Source organism: Dipodomys merriami, unplaced genomic scaffold (genome assembly GCF_024711535.1).
Source record: "Dipodomys merriami isolate MVZ:Mamm:240054 unplaced genomic scaffold, mDipMer1.0.p SCAF_14, whole genome shotgun sequence".
NCBI lineage: Eukaryota > Metazoa > Chordata > Mammalia > Rodentia > Heteromyidae > Dipodomys > Dipodomys merriami.
The window spans coordinates 15,115,925-15,132,736 of record NW_027202715.1 but is presented as its reverse complement, the minus strand read 5'-3'; the positions used below and the strand labels follow the sequence as shown (position 1 = coordinate 15,132,736).

Genomic DNA, 16,812 nt, shown 5'->3' with positions numbered 1-16,812 from the left:
ATTGGAATGGTAATATAACATTTCCAAGTATATGAAGCAAATGGTGCTTGACGGAAGTATATCTTGACTTTGCCATTGACTGACATTATTGTTTGTTTCTTTTCTTTTCTATTCTTTCTTCCTTTTTCTTTTCCTTCTCTCCTTCCTTTCTTCCTCAGTCCCTCCCTCCCTTCCTCTTTCCTTCCCTCTCCCTCTTTCCCTCCCTCTCTCTCTCTTTCTTTCTTTCTCTCTCTCTTTCTTTCTTTCTCTCTTTCTTTCTTTCTCTTTCTTTCTTTCTTTCTTTCTTTCTTTCTTTCTTTCTTTCTTTCTTTCTTTCTTTCTTTCTCTCTTTCTTTCTTTCTTTCTTTCTCTCTTTCTTTCTTTCTCTCTTTCTTTCTTTATTTTTGGTGCAGGTCCCAGGGCTTGAACTCAAGGCCTGGACACTTTCTCTGAGTTTTTTGTGCTCCACCATTTTGAGCTACAGCTCTATTGCCGGCTTTTTAGTAATTAGTTGGAGGTAAGAGTCTTATGGACTTTCCTGCTTGGGCTGGCTTTGAACTAATCCTCAGATCCCAGCCTCCTAGGATTACAGGCATGAGCCACTAACATCTGGCAACATTTTTTAAATATACTTTTCTTGGTACTAGTACTGGGACTTGAATTCAGGGCCTTGCACACTTGGTTAGCTTTTAGTTTTTGCTCAAGATAGTGCTCTACCTCTTGAACCAGAGCTTCATTTCTGGTTTTGCACTGGTTAATTGGAGATAAAGGTCTCTCAGATTTGTTTGCCTTGGCTGGCTTTGAACCACAATCCTCAGATCTCAGCCTCCTGAATAGTTAGGATTATGGGCATAAGCCACTAGCACCTGTGTGTGTGTGTGTGTGTGTGTGTGTGTGTGTGTGTGTGTGTGTGTGTGTGTGTGTGTGTGTGTGTGTGTGTGTGTGTGTGTGTACAGTCCTGGGGCTTGGACTCAGGGCCTGGGCATGGTCTCTGAGATTTTTTTGCTTTTTTTCAATGCTAGTGCTCTTTCACTTGAGCTTCAATTCCACTTCTTGCTTTTTGATGGTTAGTTGGGGATAAGAATCTCACAGGCTTTTCTGCCCAGGCTGGCTTCAAACTGTGATCCCCATATCTCAGCTTCCTGAGTAGGTAGGATTACAAGCATGAGAATCTAATACTTCTATTCTAGGAAAGAGAAAATCTGGTTTCCAGAGTTGTCTCAGTGAAATGGCGGATTTGGCTGGATTGCAAGGTGCCATCTTGTCAAGAGTGTTGATTTCTTTCTTTCTTTTTTTCTTTTTTTGTCAGTTATAGGGCTTGCACTCAGGGCCTGGGCATTTTTGTTCAAGGCTAGCACTCTTATCACTTTGAGCCACAGCTCCACTTCCACCTTTTTGATGGTTAATTGGAGATAAAAGTCTGATGGACTTTCTTGCCTGGGCTGGCTTTGAACCACGGTCCTCAGATCTCAGCCTCCTGAGTAGCTAGGATTACAGGCATGAACCACTGGCACCCGGCACCTGGCTGCATTTACTGATTTAAACACAGACAGCTTACTTTCCCTCTCCTGGGATTCACTTTCAGAGCTGTTGAGTATATGATATTATATCTTCCCTTGATATGTGTTTTTACCAGTGTGATCATCACTTTATCAATTTAAGTTCATGGCATTATTTGGGGTGGGGACCAGTACCATAAGCCTCTACATTTCATACTGAGTTTTTCCTTTTGTATCTTCCAGTGTTTTCCCTCAAAGCTTCAGAAGATTCATCCTTCGAGAAGAAGCAAAAGACCTGGGCAGTGTTTGAAGGTAAATGTGGCACTTTTTCTGATTGAAAGATGCAGCTTCACTTTAAGACAATAGGAAAGGAACAGAAATAGAAGAGGGGACTCGGACTCCAGATTCTTAGTTTGACCATAACATGAAGTTTTGATTGATTGATTGATTTTTGGCCAGTATTGTGTCTTAAACTCAGGGCCTCACAGTCTTGCTTGGCCTTTTCTATTTAAGGCTCACACTCTACCACTTGGGCCACAGCTCCACTCCAGCTTTTTGCTGGTTCACTGGAGATAAGAGTCTCACAGACTTTTCTGTTCAGGGTAGCTTGCAACCATAATCCTCAGATATCAGCCTCTTGATTATAAGCATGAGCCACCAGTATCTGGCTCAAACTTGTTTTTTGTCCTAAATTTACTCATGAATAAGATGGTCTCAGCCCACAAGTTTTGTCCAGAACCCTTTCTCCTGGTGATGTTAGACAGGAGTTTTCAAATAGTCTAAAATAAACAATGTATCTACTAAGAATGCTTTTAATATCAGGTTGCTTAAGAAGTTTGAGGTTCTAGAACAAGTTTCCACATCTAAAATTAGTGCGTTTTTTAAAATTTTATTTGTGAACATACTGTAAAAATTAGTGGTTTTTAATCTGTGTTAGACTCATCCATGGAGCTTAGCAACTGATGAAACATGAGTAGTATTTTTAGTGAGGATGATTTAGTTGGAACTAGTTGAAGCTCTGTGGTTGGGAGCTGGAGGTATGGATCAAGTGCTGGAGTGCCAGCCTTGGGTAAAACAGCTGAGTGAAAGCATAAGGTCCTGAGTTCAAGCCCTAGTCCCAGCATGTACACACACACACACACACACACACACACACACACACACACACACACACACACACACACACACACACACACACACACACACACACACACACACACACACACACACACACGAAGCTGCATGGATGATTTCAGCATGTGGCCAGCTCAGGAGACCCAGCTGAGAAGTGGTTCTCAAAGTGTGGGCCTAGCATCATTACCATCATCACCATCATCATTATCTTTATCATTAGCAATAGCTAATAGCCGTCAACTTGTTGCAGACACATGGTGTCAGGCCCTAGCTTACTGAGTGGTAGACTGTGGATTTTTACATCATCTAGATGGTTCTGCTGCACATACTCCCATGTGAACCTTAGCAGGTGTCGATTCTGCCAATGTCTGGTGGCATTTTTGGTAGCCACGCTTGTGGGGGTACCATGAGCATTTATTGAAGTGGTTAGCTAGGGAACTGCAAAATACCTTACAACACTGAGCAAGGTTCACACAGCAAAGAACTTTGGCCCCAAATGGGAAGAGTGCTGAGGCTGCACCTTACTTTGGAGGAAAGCAAGTTGAGACAGCACATGACCCACATGGCCGAGGATGATGTGAAGTGATTGCTCACACAATGAATCCATGTGCTTTGTCAGTTCTCAGGCAGATCTTTTGATCTGGGAAGGATTGGCTCCTGTTAATAGGTGGTCAGAAGCATGGGAGAATTATGTCTTGTGAAGGCTTTGGGCTTAATGGTAAGGAATGATCTCGGTAAAAAGGATCAAAAGAGGGGTGTGTGTCTGGAAACCCCCCTTAACCCTGGCCCCCGTGAGCCCAGTGAGGGATGGGTAGCAGGGGAGGTAGGCTGTGGGAAAGCACATGGGTCCAAACCCATCTCTTTTAGTTACCATGTGATAAAGCAAAGCACCAAGGCACTGCCACTCTTAGGAAAATGCAATGTGAATTGTGAACATTGCTAACCATAAGGAGTCACACTGTTAGGATTTTGTTATTGTTTGATTATTTTTTAGGTGCCAGTAATGGGGCTTGAACTCAGGACCTCAAGCTGACACTTGGCTTTTTTTTTTTTTTCTCAAGGCTGGCACTCTTCTACTTGAGTCACGCCTCCACTTCCAGCTTTTTGTTAGTAAGAGGTAAGAGTCTCATAGACTTTTCTGCCTAGGCTAGCTTTGAACTGAGATCCTTAGATCTCAACCTCCTGTGTAGCTAGGGTTAGAAACTACAGACATGAGCCATCAGAGCCCAACTTTATCCTTGCATATTTTTGCTACAAGTAGTTCCTTTCTCAGATTGTACTTTACTGCAACAATCATTCGTTGTAATCCCTGGCTTTTCTTCTGTTCCCACCGTCCCGTCCCCCCCCTTTTTTTCCACTTGTCCTGAGATTTGAACTTGGGGCCTAGGTGCTATCCCTGAGTTTCTTTTGCTCAAGGCTAGAACTCAACTACTTGAACCACAGTTCCACTTCCAGCTTTTTCTGAGTAGATAATTGGAGATAAGAGTCTCACAAACTTCCCTGCCTAGACTGGCTTTGAAGACTGTCTCCTGTAGCTAGGATTGCTTACAGGCATGAGCCACTGGCACCTGGCTCTTCTGCCCACTTTGAAGTTGTCCTTTTCTTTATCTGGTGACTTTCTCATAGCCAAATATTACCAGGTTCCTCCCTCTGCTTTTTATTCTGCTTCCTTTCAGGCAGAGGTGATAGTGATTTCATTCCCTAGAGTGAAATGAACTTAAAACAGACTAGCTGATTGTGTGTGTGTGTGTGTGTGTGTGTGTGTGTGTGTGTGTGTGTGTGTGTGTGAATACTGGATTTGAACTCTCACTTGGCTTTTTGCTCAAGGCTGGCATTCTACCACTTGAGCCACATCTAGACTTTGTTAGGAAAATGGAGGAGAACAGAAATGGAATAGGCTGGATTTGATTGTTAATAGGCAAGGACTGTTTATTGCCAGTGAGGGACACAGACTTTCCCACAGGTTTGGAGGTTGTGCAAGGGACTAGATGTTAGGGTGAGCTTATCTAGAGTTTAACAAGGAAGCAGAAAATAAAAATGGGTTATGGTCTCTTGGGGGCCCAGGGCGATGTCCTTGGCCAGGCCCAGAGTGGAATGCTCCACCTGGTTTGAGCAGCTATTGTCCCCTGGTCACCACCAGTGGTGTCCTTGGCCAGGCCCTGATTGGAACCTGCCTGCAGACAGGCATGTGGTCAAGCATGTTTGTGTGCACCTGGTGTCTTGCTTGACCTTGGGGAATAAGGCAGGAGTCAATCCTTCAGACTTCTAAGCTAGCTGATTTTGACCATAAGTTGTTGTTTTTTTCTTTTTTTTTTTTTTGGAGTTTTCCTATGATGTGGCACTGTGATGGTAGGGAGAGAAGGTAGGTAAGGAAATGACCTATGGTTTCCAAGGTAGGCCACTACAGGGTGAACCAGAGGGAGTCCGTGTGTCTAAGATGCTAATACTCTCCTTGGGGGAGACCGAAGTCTTTCTCCCTGTAGTTCTGATTAACGTATTAAAAAGAGATGAAAGAATCTGCACCTTTACAAAGTCTAAGGTAGTTTCAATGCCAGTGGTCTGCGGATCATATTTTTTAAATTAGATGGTAAGCCAGGTGCCAGTGGCTCACACCTGTAATCCTACCTACTTGGAAGTTTGAGATCATAGTATCACAGTTCAAAGTCAGCCCCGGCAGAGTCCATGAGTCTCTTCACTTAATTAGCAAAAAGCCAGAAGTGGAGGTGTAGCTCAAATAATATAGTGGTAGCCTTTAGCAACAAAAGCTATGGGACTGCACGTAGGCCCTGAGTTTTAACTCTAATATCTGCACACACACACACACACACACACACACACACACACACACACACACACACAAATGAGATAGTGTCAAAAGAAGACCTTATTCAGGTGCTGGTGTTTACTGAGAAGCTGGTAATCCTAGCCACTCAGGAGGCTGAGATCTGAGGTTTATGGTTTGAAGCCATGCCAGGCAGGAAAGTTAACCACCAGAAAACTGGGAGTAGAGCTGTGGCTCAAAGTGGTAGAGCATCAGCCTTGAGAGAAAAAGCTCTGGGACAGCATCCAGGCCCTGAGTTCAAGCCCCCACAATCAACAACAACAACAACAACAAAAAGAAGACCTTATATATCTGGGAAAACAATAGCATTTAGGCAGGACACACCTTGTATTAGGTGGCATGGTAATCAGAATCTCTGAAACACTTCTTAGGACTGATGACATTTTAGAATTCCTGTGCAGCCTCAGAATATCACCCTCACTCCCCCGCTCATCCTGTGCAGAGCCTGTCACTCATAGCAGACTTTTCCTCTATGAAGACAATCAGGTCCCTCCAGAAGCTCAGAACACCAAGCATGCCTCCTCAGCAGCTGTTTCTAAGCTTTCTCTTCCTGTCATTTCTGCAGCACCAGATTCAGCAGCAGCAAAAAAAAAAAAAAAAAAAAAAAAAAAAAAAAAAAAAAAAAAAATATATATATATATATATATATATATATATATATATATATATATATATCCCCTACAGCAATGGATTTTTGCTTTATTAACCAGCCACAGCTTTGGCAAAGGTCAGGGGTACAGTTGAAACTCTCTAGCATAAAGTTTGAGGCCTTTTGTTCGTAGAAGGGAGGGCTTCAGTGGGGTTGGGGATGGATACCTATCCTCCTGGGGCCTAGCTAGACTGAGAGCAAGCTGAACAAAACAAGCATTGATTGTCAGGCCTTTTGCTGAACCTCCACAGTGAGTTAAAAGTCCCCCAGGACAATCGAGCAGGTATTTTGCCCTGAGCAAGACAGCATTACAGGTTGCATTCAAAAACACTACAAGTTCAGAGTTTTGTGGACAGATTGGCCATCTCATAGGCTCTTGAATTTGCCCAGAAAATACTGATCCTGTTTTCTTGATCCAGTGAATGATACAGGGCCACAAGGAGTGGGATTCCTTGATTAAGGAATGCTAGAATCACCCAATTTCAAAGCAGGGCAGATCTCTCTGCCAGGTTGCCAGGCAACAGGTGCTGCTGGCTGCCTTGTCCAGGCCGGGTCAGGCAGTCTGGGAGGGTGGGCAGAGCTGGCATGCCACACTGCCACCCTGTCTTGTCAGCCCCTATGGTGTGCTCAGTGCCTGCAGCCTGCCGGCCTGGCCATCTGCTTTGGGGAAGTCTGAGCATTTTCAGCAGTTAGTCTGAAAATGACAATGATGTCTTTGGAAGTCCAGTGGCAAAAGATAAAACTGAAAATGGATTCAGGGACCCGAACATAGTCTTTGGTGTTAGTGTTGGATGTACAGAATAATCCTTGATATTTCATTACTTTTATTTTACTTTATTGTTTTATTGATTTATTTAGTTTGTGCAAGACTGGGAAGAAATCCAAAGCTTCATAATGCTAGGCATGCATTCTGCCACTGAATTACAACCCAGCCTTATGGTATTTTTTTTATTGTAATTGTAAAGGTGATATACAAGGGTTTACAGTTACATACATCGGATAAAGAGTACATTTCTTTTTGGACAGTGTCACCCCTCCCTTCCCTCACTCTCTGTTTTTCTCTCCCATCCCGTCCCACAAGTTGTATAGCTCATTTTCCACACAGTGTCCAGGGAATACCAATGCTGCATTTGTTCTCCCTTTGTCCCTCCATTTTTGTGACCCTCTTGTGCTCCCCAAAACAGATTTTAAAAAAAGACAAAAAGAAAACAAAAACAGCAACAAAGGAAAAAAAAACCTATTGTTTCCATTTCCTCGAGTTAATTTCCATGATCCCTCTGGTATTTTAAAAGTGAATCCCAGATTTGGTTAAGTGCAAATGTTCGGTTCAGTTTGGGCCTAGGTTTAGGTTTAGTCTGCAGATAAATAGTGTTTGGCCAGAGCTGAGATTTGAAACTTTCCAGCACACTTTTAGAATGAGAGAGATTTTTCAAGTCAACAGTTAAAGGGCAGGTGGGGGGACAAAGGGAGTGGGGGAGAGGGAACAGGACCAGGGCTCACCCTTGTAGCCTGGGAGTTACTTTGCCCAGCTGTCCCTGGCTATCTGAGGCTTTGGTGAACCTGGCTTCAGTAACTGGGAGAGATTTTTCAAGTCAACAGTTAAAGGGCAGGTGGGGGGACAAAGGGAGTGGGGGAGAGGGAACAGGACCAGGGCCCACCCTTGTAGCCTGGGAGTTACTTTGCCCAGCTGTCCCTGGCCATCTGAGGCTTTGGTGAACCTGGCTTCAGTAACTGGGGCTTAGCCTTTGTTTGCAGAGAACATGGGGGGAGGGGGACATGGTGGCAGCCTGTTCTTTTTTTAATCTACTCAGTAGAATGTATTTCCTTTAGCAAAGGCATGCTTGGAACAGAAGGGAAAATAAAAATCAGAATGCTGCTAAATGAAGGGAAGCTCAGGTGTTCTGAGTTTTTCTGCTATAAAGTGACACTTTCAAGGTTCCTGCAGTTTCAAGAACAGAACAGAGAGCAGGCCCAGCGACCCAGGACCCACATGGAGATGGGTGGGTCCTGTTGGCACAAATCCATAGCCCTGAGGGCCTGAGGGCTTGGTAGAGCAGCTGAGCCTTCGGACCGGACAGATGTTGTACAATTCTGCAGCCACAGCTGCCTGTGGAGAGCAGGCTCCTTTTGTGCCACACAGAATAGGCCATGATCTGAAGCCAGTACTGGGCCTTGAGCCCTTTGCCTCCTGTCAGGATAGAGTGGGTCCCAGATACACGTGGGGAGCTGTTGGGGGGCATCTGGGTAAGAAAGGCAAGCCTCAGCCTCCTTTCCGATACCCACAGTCCTGAAATCAAGGTGTTACCAGATGCAGGTGAAGGTTTGTGAAGTTTCTCTCTAAAAAGTAGGGACTCTTCACTTAGGGTCCTTGACTTTGATCATAGAATAAGAATTTCTGGACAAATCAATGATGATAAGAACACTTGGGCTGGGAATTTGGCTCAGTGGTAGAGTGCTTGCCTTGCATTCATGAGACCCTGGGTTTGATTCCTTAGCACCACATAAGCAGAAAAAGCCAGAAGTGGTGCTGTGGCTCAAGCGCTAGAGTGCTAAGCCTTGAGCTGAAGAGCTGAGGGACAGCGCCCAGGCCCAGAGTTCAATCCCAACCACTGATAAAAAAATACCCCACAATAATAATAAAAAGAAAACTTGGACGACCTTTATTGTGTAGGCAACTGAGCAAGCAACAGGCAAGTAGACATGCAGACAGACAAACAAGCAGAAAGGCAGAGACACTCCAAAAGAGTGTGGGTGCTCTAGAGAAGAGACAGCTCTTTGGTTGTGGGGGGATTTTACATGGTAAATGCAGGAGGTCTGACTTCAAAGTTATGAAAATGTGGGTGTTTGTCTTTGTGCTCAATCATTCTTGGTATTGTTACACTTTCTAAGTTTCCGGGTCTAGGTTACCATTCTGGTTGTTTGCATTTTGGAGGAGCATTTCTCTCAGAAAGGATACATCCTGCTAAACCAATGTTAATTCTTGGGGTGAGAAATACATCTCCCAGGAAGGAATGAATCTTGTTGTTTCTCTTAGAAGCAAAGATGGTGCTTCTGTGTTTCTAAATACCCTGTTTCTGTGTTGCTTTCACCAGGCCTTATTTTCCTCAAGTTATTCTGCCTCTTTTCCCCTAAAATGACTTTGGTCCCTTAGTCTTAAGGGAAGTAGATGAATGAATATCTTTAAGCTTAAGTTTTTTGAATTCCATTTACCATGCTTCATTTCCCCTAGTCTATTCAGCCTCATAGGAAGGGTCCAGATGAATGAATAAGCTCAGGCTGCCTAGCTCCAGTGGCGTGAACACTTTGTACAACAGCTCTCCTCTGGTTCAGGAAGGAAGCTGAGGGCAAGTTGTTGTGTCTTTTGGTCCCATATCTCCAGAGTCCTTTCCAGGCACATTTCTTATCTACCTGCCTAGCAGTATACTGATTATTTTGATGGGTAATAGTGCCAGTCCTGGGGCTTGACCTCAAGGCCTGGGTACTATCTTTGAGGTTTTTTTGCTCAAGGCTGATGCTGTACCACTTGAGCCACAGCTCCACTTCTGGCTTTTTGGTGTTTCATCAGAAAAAGAGTCTCACAGACTTTCCTGGAACTACCATCCTCAAATCTCAGCCTCCTACATAGCTAGCATGACAGCCGTGAACCACTGGCATCCAGCTTTTGATATAGTTTTTATTCCAGTAACGACTCCCTAATCCTGCTTCTAGTTTGCTCAAGGATGTGTAATGCCAGGACTGGCCTTGGAGTCACCCTGTCTGACTGCCCTGCGTCCTGGTATCCCATCCCAACTCCCAATCCCATTGTCCAGTGTTGTATGGTAACTATGAAGGCCCAACATTGTCCTCACAGATGATCCCCAATTCTCCACACCGCCATCCACGGGAGACACCAACCCTTCTCCCTAAGCCCCAACAATGCAGTTTGGGGTTTTGTAACAGGAACATTTTTCACTACTTCTATATCATGTGCCTCACATCCCAGTGGCTTCCCAATTTCTGTCCCCTTGACACGAATTTCCTACAGGACTTTCCCAGTAGTTTCCTGTAGGAAAACCCAGGGGGGCTACCCAGCAGTGCTTGGTGCTATGATTGACTGTTTAAAAAAAAATAACACATTTTACTCTTGGCTTCTAGAACTTTCTCTCCATCATCTTGCTGTTTCTGTAACTGGCTCTGGATTCCTTTGTGGGAGCCCCTTCTGCCCATTCACTCCTGCCTCATACTCAGGCAATACTGGGGTTCGAACTCAAAGCCTTGCACTTGCTTGGTTGGTGCTATACTGCTGAGCCACAGAAGACAATGTATGAAGGGAAATGTGCTCATGACCTGACTCATGCAATTGTAATTCTTCTGTATGTCACCGCTATAATAACCATAAGTAAATTAATCCTAAAAAATTCATCCTTCTCAGTTTCAGTGGATCCCATGATTTCTCGGCACACAGCCCCCAGAACAAAATCTATGAATGGATGCTCGAGAAAATAGTGTTGTATTTGAATGGAATCTACATAACCCTCTGGAATATTTCTAATCATCTCTAGATGATTTACCATAACTGATAAAGTGTCAGGTATATTGTAGTTTCTGTACTGCATTATTTAGGGAATGATGGCAAGGAAAATGTCTATGTATGTTCACTGGAGTCCCCTCCCCCTTTTCCAGATGTTTCTGATCCATGTGTGATCAGCTGCAGGTACAGAGGGCTGACCATTTTATTTTATTTTGAGTGTAGAATGTTTGGTGGCCGGGCACAGAAACCTACTCAAACTAGCTTAGAAATAAATGTTGACCATGCCTAAGAAAATAAGAAGATGGGGTTGGAGGTGGTAGAAAAATCAGCCAGTGAGCAAAAGCATCGGATACCAAGTTCAGGCCTGGTCTCAGACAAAGACCTCCTGGACTATAGGGAAGAGGCTGCCTTGGGCCTCCCTGAGCCTGGGACCATGGAATAAAGAGGTGGAACTCACTAGATACCCTGGTCTATCCTCTCCCCCTTCCACTGACTGCCAGTCCGATCCACATCTCCAGGCTCCCCTCAGAGGCCAGCCACCAACCACCCCTGCCACTTGTCCCTACTGGTATGCTGGCCTTTTCAGCTTAAGAATTCAAATATCTACTTCCAGCTGAACACCAGTGGCTCACGCCTGCAATCCTAGCTACTCAGGAGGCTGAGATCTGAAGACATGCTATTTGAAGTCAGCCCAGGCAGACAAGAGATCTGAAGACATGCTATTTGAAGTCAGCCCAGGCAGACAAATTCTTGAGTCTCTTATCTCTTATCAAACAGCAAGAAAAGCCAGAAGTGGAGGTGTAGGTGGCTCAAGTGATAGAGTGCGAGCCTTGAGCAAAATGAGCCAAATGAGAGTTTGAGGCCTTGAGGTCAAGCCCCAATACTGATGTGTGTGTGCCTGAGTATGCACAGACAGACAGACACACACACACACACACACACACACACACACACATTTCTTCAAAGACAAGGGCTTTACAAAGGTATGTTCCTGCTCTAGGAATTAAATCTGAATAGTATAATGTGATCAGTGTATCGAGATTCATGTTTATGAATGCTTGAATCATTTGCTATGGAAAAGAACGGATAGAATACCAAGCTGTCCACAGTAAGATTCAGGCCTTTTTACTGGCCAGAAGTTTCTGAATGCCATGGTTCATCCATACCTTGCCAGCATTTGGTACTGCTACTAGTTCTTACTTGAGCCATTTTGAATGCTGTGTGGGATATCTCTCTGTGGTTGTACTTTCTATTCCTTTAATGGCTGAGGAAATTCTCATGTGTTTCTTTGCTCCCTGCACATTCTCTTTGGTAATGTCTCTATGTTTTGCTTTTTCATGAGAGGATTGTTAGATTATCTTATGTTATGTTTGGAGAAATCTTCACATTTTAGATAAATCTGTAGCTTGACTCAACAGGGTTGGGTACAGAGCAAAACTTTTCAATATGGATGCAATCAAATTGGTCAAGTTCTACTTCTTGTTTTGTTTTGCTATTTACTGGGTACCAAACTCAGGGCCTGATGGATGCTGGGTCTGAGCTCAGCACCTAATTTCACTCCAGCACCTCAAGTGTTACTTATATGGGGAGTATTTCTGCTATTAAGTCTCTGCTCCAGCTTAGAGTCTACAGATTTCTCTCTTATGCTTTTTCTGCCTAAATTAAATTTAGATTTGTGGTTCATTTTGAATTCTTATCTCTATCATTTTAAATGGAAGGAAGTCTGACCACTTCAGCACGTAGGGAAGAATCTTCACTTACACTGTTTGTTTGTGTGTGTGTGTGTGTGTGTGTGTGTGTGTGTGTGTGTGTGTGTATGTGTTTTGGGTACTGAGGCTTGAACTCAGAGCCTTAGTGCTGTCCCTGAGCTTATTTTATGTTGTTGTTCAAGGCTACTTTGAATCAAGATACTTACATCTTAGCCACCTGAGTAGCTAAGAGTACAAGTGGAGCCTCCAACTTGAAGCGCTTTTGTAATAGGCAAAAAAAAAAAAAAATCAGTTGAGTCAGGTGTTGGTGGCTCACTGACATATTCCTAGCTATTCAGGAGGCTGAGATCTGAAGATCATGGTTGGAATTCAGCCCAAGCAAAAAAAGTCTTTGGAAGTCCTATCTCCAATTTACCACCAAAAGTCCAGGATGAAGGCATGGCTCCAGTGGTAGAGCACCAACCATGTAGAAGAAAGCAGAGTAAGACCTCAAGGTCCTCAGATCAAGTCTCATACTAGGGGAAAAAAAAGATTGAACATACTTGTAAGGGCTCATTTCTGGGCTCTTGATTCCATTTGATTCATCTGTGTCCTTCCAGCCACATATTGCACTGTAGTATGGGGATGTCTAGAACACTGTTATGTGAGCATGTAGTTCCCACGGCACTGACCCCCCATGTGCCCTTCTCTTTCAGATCTCTATGTGTGCGCTGTCCTTGTGTGCTGTGTGGGCATCCTCAGCGTTCTGCTCTTCACCCTGGTCATCTTCTGCCAGTCTGTGTTTCACAAGAGGAAATCCCGAGGTAAGAAAACAGATAAGGTCATGTCTGGAAAAGAGGACACCACCCACAGACCGGCAGAAGGTGCTGGGCAAAGTAGTACTTTGGAGGAAAAGACATCCTGAGTCAGGCATTACAGGAACTGGCAAGCAAGGTCAGCGTGCGGATGTGTTTCTCTCAGACACTGCTGAAATACACTGATGGCTGTGGCATTGTCTGGATACTCCTTTGCTTCAGGCTCCTTTCCTCCTGGGTTTCTGAGATCCACAATCCCTCTCATCTCATTTGCCACGCTCTGAAGAAGCTGCCGGGCATGGACAAAGCCTGGGGGCTGCATTTTCGACTCCATCTCTTAAGACTGGATGGGATCCTAAACTGTTCTGGACTTTGAGTCTTCTCATTCATGAAGGGGCTTTATATATCCTACATATCCTTCCTTGGATGCAACTTCTTATCATTATCAAGAGCTGTCACTTCACAGGCAGCTGCATCTGCGGTTCTTCCTCCTTTCTTTGCTTGTGCAGCCTGAGTGTTCCCTCCTACCTTTGTTTTTTTTCTTTCTGGTGCTGGGGTTTAAACTTAGTGCCTCATGATTACTTGGCTTGGCTTTCTAGCTCAGCTGGTTTTCTACCATGTGAGCCGCACCTCTAGCTTGGTTTTTTGCTGATTGACTTGGTCATGTAGCCTCAAGGATTTTTCTGCCCAGGCTGGCTTTGAACCGTAATCCTCTGTATCTCAGCCTCCCAAGTACCTAGGATTATAGGCATGAGCTACTGTACACGGCCTGCCTCCTTTCTTGTCAGTCTTACTGGTTCCCTACTCTCTGTCATCCCTAGCTCATTCTCTCTTCCTGGTTGTCTTTCTCAGGCCTGTGAGTTCTGCTGTTCTTGAGTTCTCTGTGAGTGCTGCTTGGGGTAGCTGGAGTCCTTGTCTCTCAGGAAGCCTCCATTTTGCAGCTCGGAGAATCTATCCAGACTGCTGGCCTCCATAGCCAGCTCCGTGACACCTACCCTCTCTGTGCCCCCCCCCTTCTGTCTCATTCAGCCCTCTTCAACAGCCTCTCTCAGCTAGTGGCACATGCTGTACATGGCGTTGGCACACACCTCCCTTCCTGAGGTCACTGTGAGACAGGGACCATGGGTGTGACTTGCCTTGTTTGGAACTTGACTTCACAAATGGTGAACAAATGGCTTTGTTTCACAGCTGCTCTGTTCCCAGCTGCTGGAGCTTGGAAGATCTAGAGCAGTTTCCAGACCAGCTGTTTTCTATAGGGTCCTGTGCCAGGGCTTGGCATGAAAGATCACACTTGAGCTGCATGAGGTCCAAAGCAAGACTGGTGGGGGGTGGGGTGGGGAAAGCACAGCCACAAAGGACAATCGGGACACACAAGAGCCGCTGGAACCTTCTCCTGGACTCGCGGAAAATTCAGAGAACGAGCATGGGCTCTGGGGTGGGCACCTGTACTCAGCATTTAAAAGCCCTCCTCAGCTGGCCAATGCAGTCTGAGTACCTGCTGTAAGCCAGGCTCCTGGTATGGCTCCTCCAAGTCCTCACTCAGTCCTGGATGGCACCCTGTGTCAGCCAAGCAAGGCTCAGGGGATTGATAAGGCCTCAAAATAGAAGAAGGACAGAGGTGAGGCTCAAGCCCAACCACACCTCAAGTCTACCATATTTCAACTCTAGGAATCCTAGAAATTCTAGAAATGGCTGAAGGAATGTCCATCCACCCTCCAAAGAGCTCCATCTCCCCAGCTCCTCAGCCTTGGACGTGTGACTCTTCTCAGTATCACAGGATGGTATCCTATGATGCAGGCTAGACAGGTCCCACCCACTGTTGGCCCAGGAGCCATGCACTGCACACACACTGAGGGCAAGGACAAAGGGGTGCATATGATGGGCCCAAGTGGCCCCCTTACCTGGGCCCAGCAGTCCTAGAGCAGAAGCTGCAAACATTCTAAAGCATAGTATTATTATTATTATTATTATTATTATTATTATTATTATTATTATTATTGTGCTAGTTCTGGGGCTGGAACTTATGGCCTGGGCACTGTCCCTTAGCTTTTTTGCTCAAGATTAGCACTCTACCACTTGAGACTCAGCTCTACTTCCAGCTTTTTTGCTGGTTAATTGGAGATAAGAGTCTCATGGACTTTCCTGCCTGAACTAGTTATCCACAGATCTCAGCCTCATGAGTTGCTAAGATTACAGGCATGAGCCACCAGCACCAAACAACCTGTGTGTGTGTGTGTGTGTGTGTGTGTGTGTGTGTGTGTGTGTGTGTGTGTGTTACTGGAATTTGAAATCAATGTCTCATGCTTACTAGGCAGGTGTTTTACCAGATTTTTTTTTCAGATAGGGTCTTCACTTTTGTCCCAGGCTGGCCTAGACTGTGACCCTCCACTCCTACCTTCTATGTAGCTGGAATTACAGCTGTGCATCACCATACTCAGCTTATAACAAATATTCTTTTTTTTTGGGGGGGGTCCGGTTGTAGGCCTGAACTCTGGGCCTGGGTGCTGTCCCTGAGCTCTTCAACTCAAGGCTAGCGCTCTACCACTTGAGCCACAGCACCACTTCCGGCTTTTTTCTTTTTGCTTATGTGTTGCTGAGGAATCCAACCCAGGGTCTCATGCATGCAAGGCAAACGCTCTACCACTGAGCCACCTTCTCAGTCCCTAACAAATATCCTTAAATGTTCCAATTATTAATTTGACATGAAATTTATAGATAGGTAAGGTGTACAGCCTGTATCCTCTCAAGTCAATTTACTGTTCTACAATTAAAGGAGAAAGAGGAAGGTGATTTATCATATAGTGAAGCAAATTCTAATATTTTTGTCTCTCCTTTTGAGAATATTTGAGATCTGGAAAAGGCAATCATCTTTTATATTTAACTCTTAAAATAAGGGCTATATAAGTATGTATGTATAGGCAGGGCAGTCATGGCTGACCCTGTAGTAATCCTAGCTACTTAGGAAGTTGAGATCTGAGGATCACAGTTCAAAGTCAGCTGGGCAGAAAAGGACACAGGAGACACTGATCCCCAATTAACCACCAAAAAGTGGAGTTGTGTTTCAAGTGGTAGAGTGACTACATTGAGCAAAATAGCTAAGGGATAGTGCCCAGGCCCTGAGCTCAAGCTCTAGTACTGGCACAAAATAAAAAGAAAAGATTATGAATGGGATTGTATTCTGGGCAGGGCAGGGCTGTTTCCTGGATGTTGTGGGCCTTCAGGTCTCACATGGTAAGAACACAGGACTGTGTGTGGAGAGGGGATATCTCTGTCTTGTCTCTCCCTGCAGGGAACTGCAGGCAGTGCTCATGGGCTGGATCTCCAATATTAGCAGTGCTTTTCTACACTGTTGGGCTCCCTGCACTGGCTGAGGTTGCAGGAAAGTAGAGACACCCATCTTGGAGACTCACAGTGGGTGAGAAACACTCAATGAACAAAGTAGAGGCATCAGGGATCCAACACAGCATCTCTGTAGGTCCCAAGTACAGGGTGAGCAGATCAGAGGAGAGAGCAGGCCAGCCACACCTGGAAGGGCCTGGCCTCCATGCAGGGCTGATCAGATGGGCACTCAGCTGCCAGGCGACAGAGACAGTGCCAATGGAGACAAAATCTGCCTGCATTTGTGGTGATCCAAGGTTTTGGCTAAGGAAGAGGAGAAAGGGCAGGGTGTGGCTCAGGACTGTGGCTTTCTGGCAG

At 45.0% G+C, this 16,812-nt stretch overlaps 1 protein-coding gene across 1 annotated transcript in view; it reads left to right on the top strand.

Moving 5' to 3' along the window:
• The window catches only part of Vstm4 (V-set and transmembrane domain containing 4), an 88,601-nt gene that overhangs the window by 27,637 nt on the left and 44,152 nt on the right, over positions 1-16,812 (top strand). Inside the window, exons 3-4 of the mRNA XM_070020790.1 lie at positions 1,722-1,790; positions 13,018-13,125. Coding sequence (XP_069876891.1) covers positions 1,722-1,790; positions 13,018-13,125 — 177 coding nt within the window. The remainder of the gene's footprint in view (positions 1-1,721; positions 1,791-13,017; positions 13,126-16,812) is intronic.